The sequence below is a fragment of the Columba livia genome, chromosome 15 (assembly GCF_036013475.1).
Source record: "Columba livia isolate bColLiv1 breed racing homer chromosome 15, bColLiv1.pat.W.v2, whole genome shotgun sequence".
Classification (NCBI taxonomy): Eukaryota; Metazoa; Chordata; class Aves; order Columbiformes; family Columbidae; genus Columba; species Columba livia.
The window spans coordinates 16,185,390-16,206,212 of record NC_088616.1 but is presented as its reverse complement, the minus strand read 5'-3'; the positions used below and the strand labels follow the sequence as shown (position 1 = coordinate 16,206,212).

Below are 20,823 nucleotides of genomic sequence, written 5' to 3'. Positions count from 1 at the left end.
AGGGAGAATAAGAAGGGAAGGAGTTACCCCGTGCAGAAAATGCCGTTACTTCTCACCAAGATATTGCAAAAAATATGTGTGATCTTTGTGAAACGCTGGATTGTTTCCATGCAAGGCTGAGTTTCCTCCAGCTTTTATTAGATATTATGCAATGCGGTATGTAGTAACTAGGCTATAAGGCAAGATATTTTCCATTGAGATAAAAAGCAGTATTTAGGTCTGCCTTCAGTGAGCACGGCCTGTCTTAATCAGTAAACGAGCTCTAGGTCCCAGGGAAGCAGCAGTGTGAGATTAAGGGCGCACCACGATGTATAAGTGCAAGTCGCGTGCCTTACGTCAGCGGTACTGATGGATGTGCCCTAATACTCTGGAGTGCTTGACTTAGCAATTTTAAAGCTGACTCGTGCTGATTTAGGCTGGAGTAGCGTTCACTCTGACACCTACCTTGCAAACGTAAGGTAGATTGTGTCCTTAACAAGACACTTTTTAGACATAAGCAGTCTTATGGGAGAATTCTCTTGAACACCCTTTTTGCTTTTTCTTTATGATTTAGGTATATGGTTTTGGGGCTTTGATGGCTTCATTGCATTATTACCTTCATTGAACTGGACCAGAATGGATGGAGTACAGAGAACAGATGGCTTTGTTCGTATTCCTGAACCACTGGCTGATTCTTTTCACTCGGTGCAACCTCCTCAGGTAAGGGAGAGCAGTCTAGGGAGAAACTTTCAGATCTTAACTCCCATGTACTCGGTATTTTGCAATAACTACTTCATACACAAGGGTAATGTAAATAAATGTCTTGATTTTTGTATAATTTTAAAAGCAATCTTTATACCGTAGGATACCATCAACATCTTCGATCCTGGTCGTATAAGAGAACTGGAAAAGCAAATGTCCTTTTTATCTGACAAATACCATCTCCACGATAAAGAATATACCAAAGTGATGGTTCTGCTTCAAAATCTTCAAGATCAGGTTTCTCAGATGAGTGATAAAAGTGAAACCTTAGAGCTAATAAAAAACGTGATGGGACAACATCTTCAAGATATGAAATCAGAGGACAAGGTGAGCTAGTTATCGATGCTTTCTGATATTGGCCAAAGTATTCTGTTTTCATAATGCAGACTATTAGCAATTCGGCTTTAGGATTCTTTTTCTGTTACAGAACTAACTGATAGGTAGTAAGTGCCAGGGAGTGGTTATTGGTATTTGTTCCTCCTTTGTTATTGCTGACAAAGTATTAATTCCAGATAGATGGTCTATAGAGAAAGACGACTGTAGGAAGGACTAGTGACAAAAAGGGGTTGGTGGCAAACTATGTGTAACCCCAACTGCTGCTGAATCGGGCCTTTACATGTATTACAGATTCTGGAATTTCTCACGCTGCCTGCAGGATAAGTCACTTAAGCACTCACCTTGTAGAAAATCTCAGTTCTGCTATTTGTCCTCCAAAAGCAAATACACCACCTTTTTCTTCTCTATTTTTTAAGACTGACTTCCTGGCTTTACATAAAGAACACGAGTTGCGCATCCTGATGCTGGAAGATCTGCTTGGAAAACTCTCTACTGAATCCAAGGTATTGAACGTCAGCTTTGCTCACTCACTCCTATTGTAACCTGTTGATAGATTATTTTGTTGCTGGCTATACAAAACCCCAGTTTGCTTTACTGTAGCTATTACAGTTCTTTTAGTCTCAAAACCTGTTTGTCATCTTGCTCCCTCTTCCAGGAGGGGTTTCAGTCCAAAGATTAAAGATGCTTCGCTTGACCAGTGAGGCAGCTGCTGTTTGGAGTAAAATCTTGTACAGTGTGGGGTCAGTCTTGTGTAGGTGGTGCTAAACTGTGTCATTTTCATGTAACATTCTTTATCCTGCTTTTGTCACTTGTGTTTCTTTGTATATGTTACAACTCACTTTTGTATTTTGTAGGACATCCAGAAGGAGCTCGGCATAGCCAAAGCAAAAACAATGAGGTATAAGCACTTTTCAAATATATTTTGCTTTTCCAATCCTGATGCTGACTGATGGTGATACACCCGTTCTTACTCGAAACACAACGATCCTTCCCTTTGTTAACTGACCTTAAGAGTCGTTTTGTCAGCAAGAGTACTTCTGTCTTGTACTCGACTTCAGCTGTGATGCTGAACATCAGCACCAGGCCCACTGGCACTGTCTGGGCAGTCCTACCGCTACGTTTTTTATTAGAGATAGCTGCTTGTATAGCAGAGGAGAATGAGTGACTTCTCATTGCTTATAAATGTATTAGAATTTTCATATCAATTGGCTGGTTTGCCAGAAACCTTAAATTCCCAGAATTCTAGATATGTTGGAGTTATTAATCTGTCAGCCTGGTGATGCTCTGAAGTCATCACTGCTGGATTTGTTCACACCTTCAAAGTACTTTGCTTTGAGTAGATTAATCCTGAGTATGTCTCAAGTTGAAGCACAAGCTCAGTGTCTATCACACTGAACAACTGAGCTGGAGAAGCATGCTCCTGCACATTTGGAATCAGATGGAATGATTCGAACCCCTAATTATTGACTCTTTGTTTTTGTCAGAGATTACGATGAACATAGTCAACTTCTGTCCAGAGTTCAAAAGCTGGAACTGGAGTTTTCTCAGATGAGATCGGAGCTTTTAACTGGCGAAAGTGTGAGGACTAGTTGCGAGAAGAAAATAGACGTCATTCACCAGAAAGTAGGTTCTGTAACTGTCCCAGTCAGACTGGGTACTCCTTGATTTGGTTGGTTGGTTGCTTTGGGTTTCTGTGTTTTTTGGCTTTTGTTCAGTAACTTTCATGAAATGCACTGCAAGAAGTAACCTGGGGGTGGTGGTTTATGTAGTGGTACTGTGGATTTTTCCATCAGTGTGTAACATTTTACGAAACAAGAGTTTATGGCTTTTTTCTACAATGGCAGATTTTTTGGAATTAGATACCACACCTGGCTGGTCTGTTATTTCAGATTAGTCGGTGTAGTTAAAACACACGTGAAATCTGGAGTTCTGTGTAGTGTGGAATGTATGTATTGATTCCACGTGTGCCTATTACATATGTGGTATTACTCAATGGTTTATAAAGACTAATCATTTCTCTTGTAAATGGCTTCTACTAGGTGGATGCCCAGGTCAAAGAATCTGTCAGGCTAATGCTTTTTGGTGATCAACACCAAGACTTTCCTGAATCACTTGTGCAATGGCTTACGTCCAATTTTGTGAGCAAGACTGATCTGCAGGCTTCGCTGCGAGATCTAGAGTTGCGGATCCTCAAGGATATTACTCTCCGTGTGTCTGTTACAAACCAAAAACCGACATCTGAAATAGTAACAACTGCTATGACTAACGCAGGGATTTCTGGAGTCACAGAAGAGGTGAGTTTAAGTTCTCAGAAGTTCAACTAAAACTGTAAAGAGTCCTTTTGTAGGCAGTTTGTGGAGCTGGACTGTCAGTATGAACGTTAATGATTTTAAGAGATGTTGGGAACAGTAATTGAAATGGGGGGAACTACAGAAAACGCTTTATCAAGTGTGTTTTTGCAGCATTGCGTGTTGGTGTTTTTTCAAAGTATGCTGTCTTGAAATTTTAAGAATTCCCAAGAAACAAGTATAGCAAAGAAATGCGGCTCAAAATCTTGGGAAGGTGATGGGGAGAATGCAACTTCAGAGGAAAACACCCGTCAAGATGCAGTGTGAACTTGTACTCTCAGCCAGCCATGCGTTAAAAACGGCCTCTGCCGTGACAGGGGCTTTCAAAGGCTTGTGATCGAGTGCAGCATCCCAAAAAGATGCTTGCAGCATCACAGATTTGGATTTATTGATAATTTTATCACTTGATATTACTAAAATGTTTTTCCATTCTCTTCTATGTGTACATCTGTAGCAAGTGCACGTCATTGTAAACAATGCACTGAAACTCTACTCTCAAGACAAGACTGGTATGGTGGATTATGCCTTGGAGTCTGCAGGTAAATAGTAGAAAAAACCACCTTTTTTTGCTCTCCATGCTATTTATAGTATTTACTAAAAGTCTTTAAATGAACACCAAAGGTTAGAAGAGCATCCCTGATGCATGTTGTGTACAACTGGATAACAGAACTACAGGTGTGTTTGTATGGGGTGTACACACCACTGATCTCACTAGGGAAAAAATGTGTATTTTCAACCCTCTTAAATGAAAAACCTTTAATGTATTCTTAAAATAACATTGTACCTGATAAAAGCTTGTATCCCTAGAAAATCATTAGAATTTAACAATATATTTAATAGCTTTTCTTCTGAGGAAAAGAACTGTTATATTCATTAAGCTTCGTACAGATCTCTGCCTTAGAAATCTTCAGGGAGAAAAGAGTATTTCTGCTAACCTGATGTATCTTTCTTGAGGTGGCAGCATCGTGAGCACTCGCTGTTCTGAAACCTTCGAGACCCAAACGGCATTAATGAGCCTCTTTGGAATTCCTTTGTGGTACTTCTCTCAGTCGCCCAGAGTAGTGATTCAGGTAATTAAAGGCTGAGTAAATGAATTCAGCAATGTTATGTTGTGAGTGGTTTGGGTTGGTTTTTAAGTGCTGGATGTTTGTCTATAATATATTGGGAAACATGGGCACTTTGAACTATGTTCCCAACAGTGGGGTCCTTGTGGTAGTTCTTGGTTGCTCTTTCAGTCCTACTCCAGCAAAATTAAGGCCCTTAGAGGAGGTTTGGCTGGTGCCTTGTGCCTCTGCAAAGGGCGGGCGCTGGGAGGGCCCCTGCTGAGGAGGAATCTCAAGGTGTGGTCTTCAAACCCTGCTGGTAGTTGGGGTGGATGTGGTGTCTTCCCAAAAAGTTCTGCCAGGTAGATTGTGCCACTTAGTAAGACTGTCGCTGATAATTCAGAATTCATTACGGTGCTTTAGGACAGAAACAAATTACAAGGTGCTTGTCGTTGTGATGATGTTGTGTCCCATCCTGGTCTCTCCTCCTTCCTCCTGTTTAGCCGGACATGTATCCGGGAAACTGCTGGGCTTTCAAAGGATCCCAGGGCTATCTTGTAGTTAGACTTGCAATCAAAATCTACCCGACTGCCTTTACACTGGAACACATACCGAAAGCAGTTGCACTGACAGGAAATATCACCAGTGCTCTTAAGGATTTTGCAGTATATGTAAGTCTGTCTCTCAACTTCAGCTGATGTTTGTATGCATAAAGAATATTTGTGTTACATAGCTTGGAAAATAATAACTTGAGGAAGGATTGCTAAGAAAAATTTCCATTGTTCTTAAAATTGCTTGTATTTCTTAATAAGCTTTGAGATTGGGAATAAGGATTGCAACTAATTTTGGGGGAGTTTCTCTTGGTTTATACGGTAGTAGACATTTTGGAGGGGAGATAATGGTTTTTAATTTGGCGTAGCTCTTTCATACACTTGGTTTCCTCTTTCCTCCACTCCCCCCTATTTTAGCTCTTCACCGTATTGATGATGTGCCTTAAATCTTTTTGAACTGATTTTAAGTAGCACTGCAGTTGCGTGGGCGTGACTGCGGAGCAGGAGACCACAGGTACATCACGTAGCTGTGGCATCTGGAAGCTTTTGTCCAACTCTTCTAAATGCTTGAGCAGTCATCTGCAAGCATCTGAATCTCGACTTCAGTCTTGTTTATAACCTTGATGTTTTCTCATTCTCGTTTGTCCTGAGCAGTTTATATTGTACGGTGTGATATAGTGGTTTTGCCATGGAAATTAAGGGGCTTGACCATGGGTACGTATAAACATAGCACAGGTATTTGCAGTGCGGGCAACTCAGAGCCATGCCTGAACTAGCGTTAAGTTGCATGGGAAACATTCCAATCTTGGTTTGACAGACTTGTGAATGCTGTCTGATAGTTACGTACACTTACTTCTGGCTTCGCTTTGCTTTGAGACTTGACAGAAGCAAAAATCTTTATCCTGTTGTTATAGGGCCTAGATGACGAATATCAAGAAGAAGGAAAACTTCTGGGACGGTATGTCTATGAGGAGGCTGGAGAACCGCTGCAGACGTTTCCAGTGATGGTAAGTCTGGACGACAAGATTCAGAGTGTCAGGAGAAAGGGACTCGTGTTTTCTGTGGTTGTTTGCAACAAGCAGTGAAGGAAAAAGGCCCCTTTCTCTGTTGGCCACTGCAGAAACCGAGCCAGAAAGTATCTACCCTTCTGCTTCAAAACTTGTGGTCTAAACAGATTACCGGGGAGGAAAGGTTGTGTGTGCCATGTGGACACAAATGGTGTGAAGATGCTAAACGTGAAGAATCGGCTTCATGCTGCTTCTGACTCCCTTCACAAATCACCAGCTGCAAGGAGGGAAGGTTCTGTGCAAAGGGGCAGAAAGCTCCCAAAGTGCCATATTAATAGTAGTTGGTAGTTGTAAGAAACTCGGCCAGCCACTTGAGCTGCACCAGTTCATACTAGAAACCTGACTGGTGTGTGTTTGCTGCTTCCTTCCCCAGGAGAACACTGGAAACGCATTCCAGGTGGTGGAACTGAGGATTTTCTCCAACTGGGGACATGTAGAATATACATGCCTTTATCGGTTCAGAGTGCACGGGAAACCTGCCGAATAATCTCCTACACTACAGCTGGGCTTGTTTTTGTTGTTGTACATTTTGTTATCAGTTTGTATATACCGGAAAGCCTACAACACTGGAATCTTCAAAGGACAAGGATACAAGATACTTACTACAAGACTATTCATCCTCTGATACAGGCACAAGACTGTCAGCAGAACTGTTTAAAAACTTATTTGCTGTAATGCTCAGCTTGTAATTGCCATTAGCTTTACATTTTTGTGTCCATGCTGAAATACTGCATGCAAACTACTCTGGTTCATAAAGCCCGGTTGGCAAACAGGTGACACATACTTTATTACAAATGAATGTATAAGGGGTTTTTTAAATGAATAAACCACACTTTCTGCGTCTAGGAATCTGTTTTTCTTAAAATCCAGGACTTGACTGCTTATTTCTGTTAGCTTGGCACCATAGGCCAAAGCCTAAATAGGGACTGTGGCTAAAGGCGTCCTTCACTCGCCCCTTGGTTTTGACCTTTTTGGTGGATCCAAAAGGGCTTTGATACATGTTGAACATGATCAATATTACCACATGATCAATATTACCGTCAGGGAATGGACACAACCAGAACTAGTTTAAACACCAGCGACTCAGAATGCTTTACTGTAACTTGTGGCTGTGAATTGCTCTAAAAGTCAGGGATAACTTTAAATAACTGAAGTTATTTTAAGGGTTTTTACCATAGCAACGCGGCCACTTTGTTCCTTAGTGTTAATTCCAAATCAGCCTTGATGTGCTGACTTGACTGGATCGGAGCTGATAAGCCTGCTAAATGGCTTAGTAAACATTAGCATACAGCAATTAATCTTAATTTGTCAAAAATCTGAGACGAGAATTCCTTAGGCTGGGTCATTGTTACACTCGGTAAATGTTGTACTGAGAACACAGCGTGTGGGAAACAAACCTGAAGTAAAACCTCGCTACTCCACGTTTACACGAGGGATTTGTGCACTGGAGTACTCAGGGTTCTTGAGATCACCCCCAGGCACTGCAGTCGGGTGTGAGATGAGCCACGTCTTGTTCTCAGAAGTGACGTTTCCATGGAGAATGAGATGAGACACAAAACTACCTTTTCAGCAATGATTCCTGAAATTGATCTTGCTGTTATCACGCATTTTGTAGTAACCCATGAACTGTGACCGCATGGAACTGCTGACGGGTTTTCTGAAGAGAGTTACGTATGTTGCACAACAGTCCTCGAGTGTTTAAAATACAAGTCTCCACGTGAAAAACTAGAGACAGAACCTATGGCCTACACAGAGGAGCCACATTATACGTGTACAGGTGTTTTCCTATTTAAAACTAGAATTATCCTGTGTAAATTGCAATTAGGTAGGCAGGGTGGGAATATTTTGAATAACACTAACTTATTTTTTAAAAAAAAAAAAGCAAGATAGGACTTTGTGCAATGTATTTTTGTAAATGCTTTTCCAAATGTCTCTTATTCTTTGCTGCCTCCAAACTGACAAGATGCTATTGAGATGTTTAAATAAAAAGAGTTTTAATTTTTGAAAGTGCATGTAATATTTGAAATGAGAAATAAAGCTGCTTTTCTGTATTTTTTATTATTATCATCACCTGCTTAAGTAACTGAGGATATTAGAGACGGTGGCATTAAAAAGGAATGCCCGTGTCCACAGCGGGTGTCCCGAGGGGCGGGGGTGCTGGTGATGCTGTTCCCAGGGGAAGGGCCCCCAAACCTGGGCAGCTGGGGGTTTGGTAGCCGGACACCTGGGCTCTCTTCCCCCTCAGCGTTTGTTTGGAACACTCTGACATTTTTGGAAGAAAAACAGCAGCTGGTGGTTGCCTGAGGATTCCCAGCTGTGTGCAACACAGGTTTGAAATGCTGGGGAGGTTTGGCTTTTTGTTTGGTCTTAAATCCTGTTTCCTCAGCTCCGCCCACGTCCCTGAGCCACAGTGTATGAATCTATAAACCCTTTCTCGCTTGTTTTGTTTTGTTTCAATATTCTACTTTTCCCCTGGGCTTTCTGGCTGGCTAGGCATCAGTCTTTCAGCGGTTCCCGGCACGTCCCCTGTCGGCGGGGCTTGTTTACAACACGAGCCTGTTTACCTGGGGCTGTTCAGGTTACAACCCCGGCTGGGCGCCTCCCGACGGCCCCAGCGAGACCGGGGGCCGCGGTACCGCCGTTACCCGGCCCCTCCCCGCCCACGTGACGCTGCCGCCTACGCGCAGCCGCGCCCCTTGAGCCTCGCGGGCCGCCGTCAGAACGGGCGGAAGCCGGGCGGCGAAGCGCGACGCCGCTCCGGCGCTGCGTGCGTCTGCGCCCGCCCCGCCCTCCCGTCCCGTCCCCCTGCTCCGCGCTGATGGCGGCGGCGATTATGGCGGCGGAGCAGGAAGCGGCGAAAGGCGGCGGCGGCAGGAACCGCGGCGGCGTGCAGCGCGTGGAGGGCAAGCTGCGCGCCAGCGTCGAGAAGGGCGATTACTACGAGGCGCACCAGATGTACCGGACGCTGTTCTTCAGGTACGGCCGGCCCGCCGCCCTGCCCCTCCCCCGCCCGGCCTTCCAGAGCCTTCCCACACACTCTGCCGTGCTGCCGCCCGCCGCGCCCACGCCCGCTTGCCATTGGTCGCCCCGCCTGCCCATCTTCGTCTCCTGCTCTCTCATTGGGCTTTGGGGGGGCGGGGTGGGGTGGGTACGTGCCGCGGAGGGTGAGCGGCGCCGGCCCGAGCTGGGCCTGGGCCCGGCCTGAGGGCAGCGGGTGGCCCGGGGGTTGCTCCGGCCCGGCCGTCTCCTTCCCTCCCTCCGGCCCGGCCGCCGCTGAAGAGGCGCGGCGGCCCGGGAAGGGGTGTGGGGGCGGCGCGGGGAGCCGCTGCTCCCCGCGGTTTGAAGGTGAACTCCGACCCTGGCCTGGCGGCCGGACCCGACCCCGCAGGCCCGGCTGAGGGAGCGGGCGCCGGCCGCAGCTCAGCACGGCGGGGCCGCCTCCCGGAGAGCACCGGCCCGGCCTGTGTTTCATCTCACTGCCCAGCGGGCGCGGACAGAGCTGGATTTTGTCCCTAAGCGTCCTTTAGCGGGCTCACGTGCCGAGGACGGCCTGCTTGCCTGGCTGGATGGCCTCTGTCCCCCCCGAGCATCCCCTGCGGATGGGCCCTTCACACGGCCCAGGGCCATCCGTGAGCTCCTCAAGCAGACACCTTCTTAACAACTTCTGCTTTGCCAGCTTGTTTTAAACACCAGCCTGCAGTAGATTGTTTCAGGGTTTTAAAGGTTTGCTTGATGATTGCTCAGACAAGAAACAAGACTGCTTTGTTGTGTGGTGGTCACTCACCTTCTGCTCCCACCTGTAGGAAGGAGCAGGTCTCAGAATGGCGAGAATCACTCGCACGGAGGAATTTCTTGATGTAATCTTTGTGTACGTGACAATGACTAAGTAGCACAAGCCTGGGCGTTTATTCAGAAATATAACTGCTGCCTGTTATGTCATTAAAAACGTAGTGCAAACTTTTTAACCTTTTTTTTATAAATTGATTTTTCACATCCACTGCAACTTGCGGTGGGTGCCCTTTCTCTTCGAGTTTAAGCTGTAGACCCTCGCTTTCAGAGGCACAGAGTCAGGTGTCTCTTCCAGGGGCTTCCTCAGCTGATCCCAGCTCTGTTTACCGGTGGTTCTGCTGGGGGAGGGCAGGTGGGAACAGTGGCTTGGGCACGCTGTGTCAGCTGTCCCCACGGTTCCCCTGAGCTGGAACGGGAGCAGGCGCTGGAAAAGGAGCAGCCGGGCGTGTGGGGAAGAGAGTCCTTGGTGCACAGTCCTGGTGCCACAGTGCATGACATAACCTGCCCTGCCACGCACCGTTAAACTAGACAGCTGTGTTCTGCTGGAGCCTTCTGATGGGATCAACAAGGGCACCATCTAGGCCTTGAGATTTGTGCGTGAGAATAAGTCTGAATTTAAGACAAAGCGTGGCCTGTTTCATAGTAGGGATGATGTGATGTGATGTGATGGCTACAGTGACAGAAGATGACTTGACCCAGCAGGTCACTTCTTATCCAGTCTTCTGAATGTATTAACTCACTTTGCTTAAACCTCCTGAATTAATGTAGAATCAAAGATCCTGCCTTTTCCATTTCAAATGTGAGAGAAATAAGGTGCTCGGTTAAATGAAAAGGTGACATTTGCATAGCTAGGAAAAGAGTTTCCTTATAGGCAAAAAGATGTGATGAGACTGTGAAACTTGTTTGGAAAATCACTGAGGCCAAAAAAAGAGTCCTGGATAGTCTTGTTTGTCCTCTGTAAAATGTGTGTTAAATGTCAACAGTTTTCCAGAGGCACATTAACGCGGAGTGAGATGATCTCAGCTGCGGAATTGTAATTGGGATAGCCAGTGCTTACTCGTTTTAAACAACACCAGCCTGTAAAACATCTGTTCTGTCATGGGTTGCGTGTTAAACTTGAAATCCTGACTGGGAGTTTCAGAAGTCATGAACTGAGTTGTATTTGGAGGTGGAGGAGGGGAAGATGCGGAGGAGGAAAGATTATCATAAGCCTCCCTCCTGCAGACGTGTTATCCCTGTCTGTGATCCACAAAGCGGGTGGAAAACGTCTGTTCCTGGCTGACCCCGAGCGGCGAGTCCCTGGGCCGGGGCTGCTGCCTGGGCCGGCTGGGTTGGACTCTCCTCTGTTCATGGTTTGCAGATTGAGTCAGACTTTAACATCCCTGTTGCACTGGTTTCTGTAGGTACTTTTTCTGATATGAATAATCTGTTTCAGGATTTCTCTTGTTCTAAATGCCATTTAGGTCATTGTCATGAATATTCATTTTTTAATGAAAGCTCAAACAACAGAAGAACAAAAAAACCCCAACCAACTGAAAAAACAGCAAAATGAAAAAGACAAAACCCCACAACCCCCTTTTCAGTGTATTTTATATTGTACAGCTGTTTTCAGCATCTTTTGGTATCTGCTGTAATAATTCCCAGATTAGGAGCTCCCAAATAGCATTGGCAGTCTGCTGGAAGCAGAATTCGTGGAAGCGGATCCATGCTGAGATTCGGAGTCAAATGCGCAGGAGCAAACTTGTATGCGAGGCCAACTATAAAGATGTTGGAGCTGCTGATCTGTTTGACCAATGTGCAGAGGGTGGTTACAAATCTGAATTGTTGAGGGCACTTATTGCAAAAAATCACCCTTGTGCCGTCCACTCTTACAGTTCTGCTGACTTTTGGGTGGATCTTGGAGTTTTTTGGAAGGCAGTGAGCAGGATGGGAGGACTGTGTCCTCCCCTGCTTGGGATGTGATTTTACTGGCGGGACCTGTCCCTGGGAGTGCCCGTGTGACAGGAATCTCACCTGCAGCACAGAGGCTTTTGGGATCTGCTGTGTGCTTGTTTTCCCCTGGTCAGTGTGACCCCTTCCATTCCCAACGCTGTCCCACCGCTCTCTGCGTCACTCCCAGAACCACCGACCCCTCTCTCTTACCCCAGGGGCAACGCTCGTGCGTCAGATGTGCTGTACGGGGGGCCCTTGGACACAGCCCCGCCAGGTGTCATAGGGGACAAACCGATATTGCAGATACTAAAGCAGCCTGGTAGAACTGACATCTTTTTGACACAAACAAATTGGCTGTTGTTATCGTTTTCAGGTATATGTCACAAGGAAAACACGCAGAAGCAAGAGAACTAATGTATTCAGGGGCTTTGCTGTTCTTCAGTCATAACCAGGTAAGTCATTGGTTTTGTGTGTGGTTTGGGGTGGGGGGCTTGTTATTCCAATATTTTGAGGGGTGACTGGTGAATTCTCAATGGTGAATGTTCGAGGTGGTTGCTTTGTAATCCTTTGTTTTATCTCCTTGTCGAGCCTTTCTCCGCAGAGAAGGATTGTGCCAAATGGGAACATGGAGCAGAAGCGTTTGTGAGCATCCAAACAATGATCGTAACCTCATTTGTTTGCTTTCCTGGAGGCTTCTCTTTTGATGCCATCAAATTACTATAATATTTTTGTGAGGGAAGGTTGAAGATCGATACTGTGCCTTAGCTGTAGATGTTGATAAAACTATTAATTGTGCCTCTGACAAAATCCCGTTTGATGTTTTCTTTTATCTACTGATCTGTTCATCATTACCAGTATGTGTCTGTTTTGTAGCAAAACAGTGCTGCTGATCTATCCATGCTGGTTTTGGAGTCTTTGGAGAAATCGGATGCAAAAGTAGCGGAAGAGCTTTTAGGTGAGGTGACCTTTGCGCTGGGTGTGATGGTGTTCAGATCTGCTTTCACTTCACAGTGACTGTTGCCAACAGTCTTGAAACCCAAAATCCTTTTTGTGTACCCTCCCGCATGGATACGGATTGTCATCATCCCAGGAATGGACCGGGGGAAAACTTCATTAGACAATAATGGATTCCTGATAACTATGTGGACATGCTCAGAACAAACTGCAGCAGTCATGTGCTGCCTGCACAGCCTCCAGTGCCCCCAGCGCTTTGGTGGATGGTGGTTTCCCACCCTAGCAGTGTGGTGATGTGAACATTATTTGCGATTCAGCTGTTCACAAGGCAGTTTTTCTCGTTTGACTGTGAGATGTGTTAAGCAGACAATTCAGAGAGACCTTCTTAAGAGCTGCTTGGCCAGACTAGTGCTGCAGCGCGGGCGAACCGCCCCTGTTCACGGCCTGTGGCTGGAGAGGGAAGGGACAGAGGGCTGGAACAGAGGCTGTTCCGGTTTACTGAGATCAGCTCTAACGTTTTGTGTCCCATCCGTGACTTCAGGTGCTGCTTTTCTGAACGACGGCCCCGTGTCCCTCACAGCTCCCTGCAGCCTTTCCCATCCTTGGGACAGCGTGATCCTCTGGGACGTCTGTCCCAGACCCTGGGACAGAGAGGCTGTCACCAGCTGACACTGTCATGTGAATATCACAGGCTGAGAGAGGCAAAATTCACCTGATGTATGAGAAGTGTCTCCAGTTCAGTCACTCTTTTTTAAGGTGGCTTGTGGAGGCCGTTAAGGGAGCTTAGAGCCACAGTAGCACTGTAACTTAAATGTTGTATCTTATAGATGGGCTAGAAGCAGCAGTTCGTCCTATTTCTGTTAATGCGAAATATTTGTGAATCTCATTGCTTCTAGAACACTTGGCTAAATTGTTTAGTTTAATGGATCCAAATTCTCCCGAAAGAGTGGCTTTTGTATCCAGAGCACTAAAGTGGTCTAGCGGGGGATCAGGAAAACTTGGACATCCAAAACTACACCAGTTACTAGCAATTACCCTGTGGAAAGGTAAGGAAAATCACCTGCTTTTCAGTGTTTTGCCCTGAAAATGTTGAAAATACGATATTGTAAGAGATATACTTTGGAAATAATTTAAGGAAGCTGAGATAGAAGTGATTGAGTTCTTCCGTTACTTGGTTTTTGAAATAACTTCAGCTTATTGCTGCTAACAATAAACACCTGGGGCTGTAACTTTGTGTTAGTGCAAAACACAGCTGCTGCGAAGCTCGCTCTAAATGGAACCGTGACCCTTTAGACATGGAGGTGGTTTGATTGAGTCCTTAGGAAGAAAGTTGTTGGGGAGAAAAGCTGTTCTCGTGTTCTGTTTTTATATCGTGGATAAACATGACAAAGATTGAAATACATCAGCGAGCATCCAAACCCGTCTTTGGATCTGTAATTAGGTACTTTTGGAGACTTTGACCAGCAGGTTATTCCAGAGTGAATGCTGTTACCTTTGATTTATTTGGGACTTTATCACTCGTACTGAGATACAAGATAAACCAAAAATGCACTAAATAATTGTTTTCATTGTGGATGTTAGTCATTTTTTAAAGTCTTATGCTCAAAACATACAAAGCTTAGTGAGAACAGCTGAATAACTGCCATCACTTTGTGGTTTCTCGTGAATCAATAAGGGTGCCAGATAATTGTTTATCTTCACTTGTTCAGTAGCTGCAGAGTGATGATGGTGGTTTCCTGTAACAGTCCTGACGCGGTGGTCAGCGGTCCAGCTCGTGGCCTCGTACCAAGCACAAGCCCATAGCCGGGCTCGTGGGAGGATTTTCCTCAGGGCATTTAAATTAGAGGCTGAAATACGACTGGGACCAGAAACAGTTGCATTCTGAAAGTAAAAATCCCGTTTTGTAGCCAACTGCTTGCTGTTCTTTTTAACAGCAAAACACGTACATTTCCTTACCCTGTAATTTTTGAGGGTTTTATCAGAAAATGCTCTGATTTTTAAAACAAAGCTTTGAAATCCCCAAAATTGCCAGCGTTCCAGTTTTATTTGTCATCGCTGTGATTGTGCATGATTCTTTGCTTCAAGTTAAGTTCTAACAAATCTTTGTATTTTCTTACACCTTTTTTCTGTATAGTTGCTGTTCTGTTCAGCATATGGAAGCAATTTCAATTTTGATAGCGAGAGTGGGCTAAGCTAAAAATAGGAAATGCCTTCTTTCTGTGCACTTATTAAAAAGGATGCTGAAGATGCTGGTTGGCTTCTTGGTGCGCTTGGTCTAACCTGGGACTTGCTGATTCCTCTCCTAAGCGCTGCTGGTAGCGCATGAGATGTCAGGGTTGCAGTTCGATCAAACGGTGGCAGCTGTGTTTTGTGGTGGCATTGAAGAAACTGTATTTAATGGCAGTTGTTCAGGTGTATTCAGGATAACATATTTACTATCTCCCTTTATGAATTGTCTATAACTTACAAAGGAAAAAGCCCACGCTCTTTTTGCCAGTTGTCTTGTTTCTATACCATGTGTGCAGCTCTTGTTCTTTTACCAGCTGCAGTGTGCAAGCCTAACCAATCTGTTTTTATGTTCAGGTTTGATGAACTGATTTCTTAAAAGCCATTTTCTTTTTCCTTTTGTAGAGCAAAACTATAGTGAATCTCGGTATCACTTCTTGCACTCCACAGATGGCGAAGGATGTGCAAATATGCTAGTAGAATACTCCTCGTCCAGGGGATACCGCAGTGAGGTGGACATGTTTGTAGCACAGGCAGTACTACAGTAGGTGTTACTTTTTGTTAACTGTCTTGTTGAGATGTCACTGTGTTTGAAGCCCGTCTGATATAATTGTGATAACTGTGGGTTTAACCATGCATCCTTTTCAAAAGAAACTGTGAAACTGGCCAGAGCTCTGAAACTCACGTTGTGTGGTAACAACAGGAGAAAAACATCTCAAAACTGATGTTTTGAATTGATCGCTGGGGAGAGGGGAAAAAAACCCCAACGTTTTAAGGTCAAAACCTGATATTTCAATGTTAATTGCCTGAAGAATTAATGTCATCTGTTTGACCCTGAAAGCACAATTCTCAGCTTTGTTAAGGCCACTTTATGTCTAGTTAGGGCTTACCTTGATGTTCTTACCAAGCCTGGACCTAAGTAGTCTCTATATTTACCTTTAGCCTAGTACTTGCTCTCAGTCTCGTTGTCCTGAGAGACAGTTTGTCTTGGGTCGCCCTGGTCTGTGAGCAGGAACGTGATGGTTCTTGGTTGGACAGAGTCGCTGGTGGCTTTCGCTTGCTTCAGGCATTTATTTTGCAGGAGGTGGGGATGCAAGCTATTCTGTGCCTTTGCAGAGCTCACACACAATTAAGGCTGACAAAGCCAATTTTGCAGTGTTTAATCAGCTGATGGCTTTCTTGGGTCGGGAAAGGAGCTCCTGGAGGAGTGTGAGGAGGAGGTGGGACAGGACTGTGCTGCAGGGAGTGGGTGTTGGGGCGGAGGGAGGAGGCGAGAGCGCGTCTGTCTGTGTTTGGCAGCAGTGGGCTGTCACGTCGCATTTGTCCTGCTTTCCGTAGCTGGTTGGTACAGATTGCAGTGATTTTGAGCAGTAGAAAATCCTCTATGGAAATCCAGCTTATGCAGGACTCTTAGACAATTTTATGGGGTTTGTTCTGGAGGGGAGGAAATTCTGGGGAGAAGTTACCAGTTAAGAAATTATTTTTTCAGTATTTATACAGCACTGCTACTGCATCCTTTACTGGCTTATGTCTCAAATACTGCATTAAATCCTCTTACTTAGTAGTTTACACCCTAATGAAAATAACTGCAGCTCCTTGTTCAGCAGGAAGGCAAAGGAGCCCAATGCCCTTGCATGTGTGAGGGTGCAGAATGGGAGGTCGGTCTGCGAGCAAACCTGAGGCTGCTGGCGTGGGCGCTGACAGCGTTTGTCCCAGATAACGTCCCTGTGAGGCCTGTGGGACTTGCAGAGATTGCCAGTTAAATTAGCTGGACCCGAACAAAGATTTGATCGATTTGGGAAATCCATCTGTTACCTGGTGACAAATGGCTTGCGAGCTCCAAGTGTAGCTTTATTATGAGATGCTGAGACGTGTGTCAACCATATTAGTGGTCCTGACGCTGTGTTATTTTGCGGTAGTGCTGATAAAATAACACTGGCAGGTATCTACTGAGAGGAGATGTGGTTAGGAGCGGATGGGGCCAGGAGAGGTCTTTAAGTCAGTTTTTACCTCAGCATAGTAAACTCTGGCCCAGTAAATGCGATATCGTGTTTAATTCGAATTACATGATGGTCAGTCTTTCCACATTTTGATTTAGTTGATGCCCTCTTTTAGTAACTGTCTTGTATATAGTCTGCTTAGGTCCTGATTAAACTAATTCTTTTAATGTTTAATGTCAGTTCTCCCTCCAAACCTGCTTATTCCACAATGTACTCTAATAGTGATATTTTTCCCCTTCCTCAGTTGATAGCCCAATCACTGCAGATGTGTACATCTCTACCAGTTTGGTTTTGCCATCGGTTTGAGCCCGAGATGGCTTCTATACAGAAACTGAGTACAGAATGCTGAGATTTTGCCTTCCTTTTTTCCTTTGTGCATGTGAAACTGCTTCTCTGCCTTTTATTTTTAACTTGCCCTGTTGTGTTTCCTTTTGCAGATTTCTCTGCTTAAAAAATAAGACCAGCGCATCGGTTGTTTTTACGACATACACACAGAAACACCCTTCGATAGAAAAGGGTCCGCCCTTCGTTCAGCCGCTGCTAAACTTCATCTGGTTTCTGCTGTTGGCAGTCGATGGGTACAGTCTGATTTTCATCCTGTTGTCCTTGGTTTCTTTTCCAGTTGTTACCGAGATGACATTTTTTGTTGTTTCCTTTCTAGAGGAAAACTAACAGTATTTACTGTATTGTGTGAACAGTATCAGCCTTCACTGAAAAGAGATCCCATGTATAATGAGGTGAGTTACTCCTCGTTGTAACCAGGATTTAACATACAGAATTAGGTAAATAATAGCTGATGGACTCTTGTTTTGTGACTTGTAGGTAGGAGTCAGTGATGTAGCTTGTGTGGGGCGACTGCTGCCCCTGTGTTTCCACCTGTAAACCAAGTAGCTGACGTTGTTCTTCATCTTGTGTCGTTTCAGTACCTAGATAGGATAGGACAGCTTTTCTTTGGTGTTCCGCCCAAGCAGACATCGTCCTACGGAGGGTTACTAGGTAAGGTTTATGCCAACAGTTGTTTCTAGATATCGCCGGTCTTTTCAGAGCGGTGCCTTGTATAGAATGGATGTGCTGGAAACAGATCATTTGCTCTAACTAATATAGCAGCTTTTTCATAGCCGGTAGGAACTGTCTCTGCTGTAGAATACAAGATGAATTGGTTGCATGTGAAATTAAGTTGGTGAAGCTAGTAGACTTTTCATCTTTGAGGAGGGGAGATGCATGTAAATGACACTTACGGTTAATTTTTGACAGTATGGTGTGACTTCCAAAGGTAAAGAAACATCTTGCTTGTGTTAAAGCTTAATTTCCTCAGATTTCAGTGGCTGATTTTGTTTGAGTCAAGCCTGGGACTTCAGTAGAGGTCTAACCAGCCCTGATAGAACGTGAATGTTCCCAGAGTAGAAGTTCTGAAATTATTAGTGGCCTTGTACAACACATGAAAGGGAACAGAGAAATTCAGCCCTCGTTTCCTTGCTCTGGAATGAAATGTCAGCAAATTGACCTGGATTAATTGTTTAAAATGGAATTGTTGTCCTTAAGAACTGAGCTTCTCTGTGAACTGACGTGAAGCATTACCTGCAAACGTCAATTCACTGATACCCGAAGTTTGATGCAAGTAACAGCTTTTCAGCAATCCGAGCATCTTTGAATTGCATGAACAGGGAGAACGCATCATTGCCTTGGAGCGTCACACGGGTTGTGTATAGTGTGCTGCAGACTACCGCAGCTTTTTGAGTTTCACTGCTGAAGACTTTGGTTGGTTTGGATCTTTTTCCCCTCTCAGAGCACAACTAGAGGACATAAGTATGTGACTTGGGTGCTTTTCTCCAAGTGTACTCTTAGAGGAGGAACAGTATCAAAATACAGCTTCCCAAATCAATAAATTCTTAATGGAAATCACTGTGGGAATACTAATGTCCTGCTGAGACTCTTTTACATCAAAATCGTCTTGTTCTTTTGTTTTATTATTATTGAAATCTGCACCCTAGCAGGGTGGTAGTCGAATAGTTAAAAGGTTTTGAGATGGGAAGGTAAAACTAGCGACTTTGACTGTCCTGCCTTTTATTGTAGGAAACCTTTTAAACAGTCTGATGGGAACTGGAGAAGACGACGACACAGACGAGGGGCAGGAAGACAGCAGCCCCATCGAGCTCGACTGAACGTCACTGTCATCGGACGCCGCGTAAACCCGATGACTCGATGACTCCAAAGACAGTCTTGGAATTTGAATCCTGCAGTTCTTTCTTGGCGCCTGAAAGGGCTCCTCTGGTCTTTTAAAAATGGTTGCTGAAATGTTTATAATGTTTGGTCTATATTATTTATGTAAAAAAAGAAAAAAGAAAAAAAAGAAACCAACACAAAGTAGCCAAACGAACCAATTGGAGCAAATGTTAGCAGGTTTCCGACACAGCGGCTGGTGACTTTGATTGAAATATAGTCCTTACGGTTTCTGATGCAGTATTCCCTTTTGCACCGTAATTCAATAAAACATAAAGATGGGTCTTGTACTTCACGGCCTACCCGGTACCACCTTAGTTAGGAGGAAGGCTCCGTGGCCTCCGCCCCCTCCGAGGAGGAGCTGAAAGGCAGGTGAGCAATTGAATAATTGATTTGCGAGGCTGGTGCCAAACGTACCGCGGGTGAGCGGAGCAGCATCGCTTGAGAGACAGCGAGACCGGGAACTCGCTTCTGCTGCCGTGGGTAGCACGCAGGCCTTTGGTACGGCCTTTTGCTCTCCTTAAGCTGGGCCTGGCCATGCCCACGCCTGTGTTTAGCTGATACTTCCTGAAAAGCACAAGATTGGATTGCTCTTGAGTAAAAGCCAATCAGTGGAACAGAGGTAATTGGTTTCCATGCTGGATCTCTCTTGCCCAGGTGTAAAAATTCAGCTCCTGACTCTGCTCCTTGGGAACAGATGCTTATTTTTCAGCGTAAGTTCACAACCATACGTAACGGCGATGGCGTTATAGCGAATTAAATGATTTGCCGTGAGCAACGTATGTGTTTGAACTGCAGCCGTATGTCAGGAAAAGGGATATACTGCAGAACTTTTGGTTCTTTATGATATATTTATTTTTTTCTTGGGTGATTGATTCATTTAACACTTTCTGTAAAAAGAAAAGAGTAAATCAATAAATACTGGCGTCACCTCGCCCCCAGCGGCAGGCACGGCCGTTCTCCAGCTCTTAACGCGCCACAGCGATGGCAGTGGAACAGCCAACAGCTGGAACGCTGGGGAAACGCTTTATTTTTTCACGATGAAAATGAAAAGACTTAGATGAATAAACAGCAATCATGCATGGGGGAGGGAGGGATTAATGCCAATTGATTGACTGTATGAAAAAGAACAGGCATTGAAAGGAAGACTTTGTGTTAATTGTGAAGTCTCAAATAAACACTTTATACCAGGATGTGCAATATTGCTGCTTTCTAAGAGTTTTATGAGCAGAAATCTTACTTGCCATGCTGTTTTCTTCCTTACCTGCGTATAACTATGGATCGTCTGCACCTCAGCGCTACCTCTGCACAGCAAAGCTCGGGTTTAGTCGCGGCTTGTCACATCTGGAGCAGATGTGGCTGCTTGGCTCTGCAGGAAGCTCAGGGACGAGCCCCCTGATGCTGGAGACGTTCAGTGCTAATAAACGATGTGGGACGTCTCACAGGTGAGAGCCCGGACCCGCCCTTGCCTTTGGCCACAACCTTTTGTCTGTATAACTATAATTAAACAAATGTATGGCGCTTGTTTTATACTATTATTCTTAATGATAGGTGCACACAAACACTCTACAGCTACAAACAACGCGCCCAGCCTGCCTTCTGGCACACCCGCCTTT

General features: G+C 44.9%; 2 protein-coding genes across 44 annotated transcripts in view; both read left to right on the top strand.

Annotated features, from left to right (window-relative positions):
* Positions 1-8,137, top strand: part of SUN1 (Sad1 and UNC84 domain containing 1) — a 30,589-nt gene extending 22,452 nt beyond the window's left edge. For all 40 annotated transcript variants that reach the window (XM_065031541.1, XM_065031529.1, XM_065031542.1 and 37 more), the window contains 11 exons: positions 554-699; positions 844-1,068; positions 1,494-1,580; positions 1,932-1,975; positions 2,562-2,700; positions 3,117-3,371; positions 3,880-3,964; positions 4,380-4,495; positions 4,972-5,139; positions 5,934-6,026; positions 6,460-8,137. In XM_065031541.1, the coding sequence (XP_064887613.1) occupies positions 554-699; positions 844-1,068; positions 1,494-1,580; positions 1,932-1,975; positions 2,562-2,700; positions 3,117-3,371; positions 3,880-3,964; positions 4,380-4,495; positions 4,972-5,139; positions 5,934-6,026; positions 6,460-6,573 (1,472 nt within the window). In that variant the 3' untranslated portion in view covers positions 6,574-8,137. The remainder of the gene's footprint in view (positions 1-553; positions 700-843; positions 1,069-1,493; positions 1,581-1,931; positions 1,976-2,561; positions 2,701-3,116; positions 3,372-3,879; positions 3,965-4,379; positions 4,496-4,971; positions 5,140-5,933; positions 6,027-6,459) is intronic.
* A 669-nt stretch (positions 8,138-8,806) lies between these two features.
* GET4 (guided entry of tail-anchored proteins factor 4) lies at positions 8,807-20,400 on the top strand. 4 transcript variants are annotated; one of them, XM_065031574.1, is made up of 9 exons: positions 8,808-9,062; positions 12,181-12,259; positions 12,681-12,762; positions 13,658-13,807; positions 15,438-15,531; positions 17,425-17,565; positions 17,649-17,724; positions 17,911-17,983; positions 19,061-20,400. In XM_065031574.1, exons 1-9 carry the CDS (start codon positions 8,905-8,907, stop codon positions 19,147-19,149), a joined length of 942 nt encoding a protein of 313 aa, XP_064887646.1. In that variant the 5' UTR covers positions 8,808-8,904; the 3' UTR covers positions 19,150-20,400. The 4 variants fall into 4 exon arrangements, with proteins under 4 accessions (XP_064887647.1, XP_064887646.1, XP_064887645.1 ...); XM_065031573.1 differs by having other exon boundaries at positions 15,393-15,531; XM_021290368.2 differs by lacking the exon at positions 8,808-9,062 and adding an exon at positions 9,893-9,954 and having other exon boundaries at positions 15,393-15,531.
* The last annotated feature ends 423 nt before the right edge of the window (positions 20,401-20,823 follow it).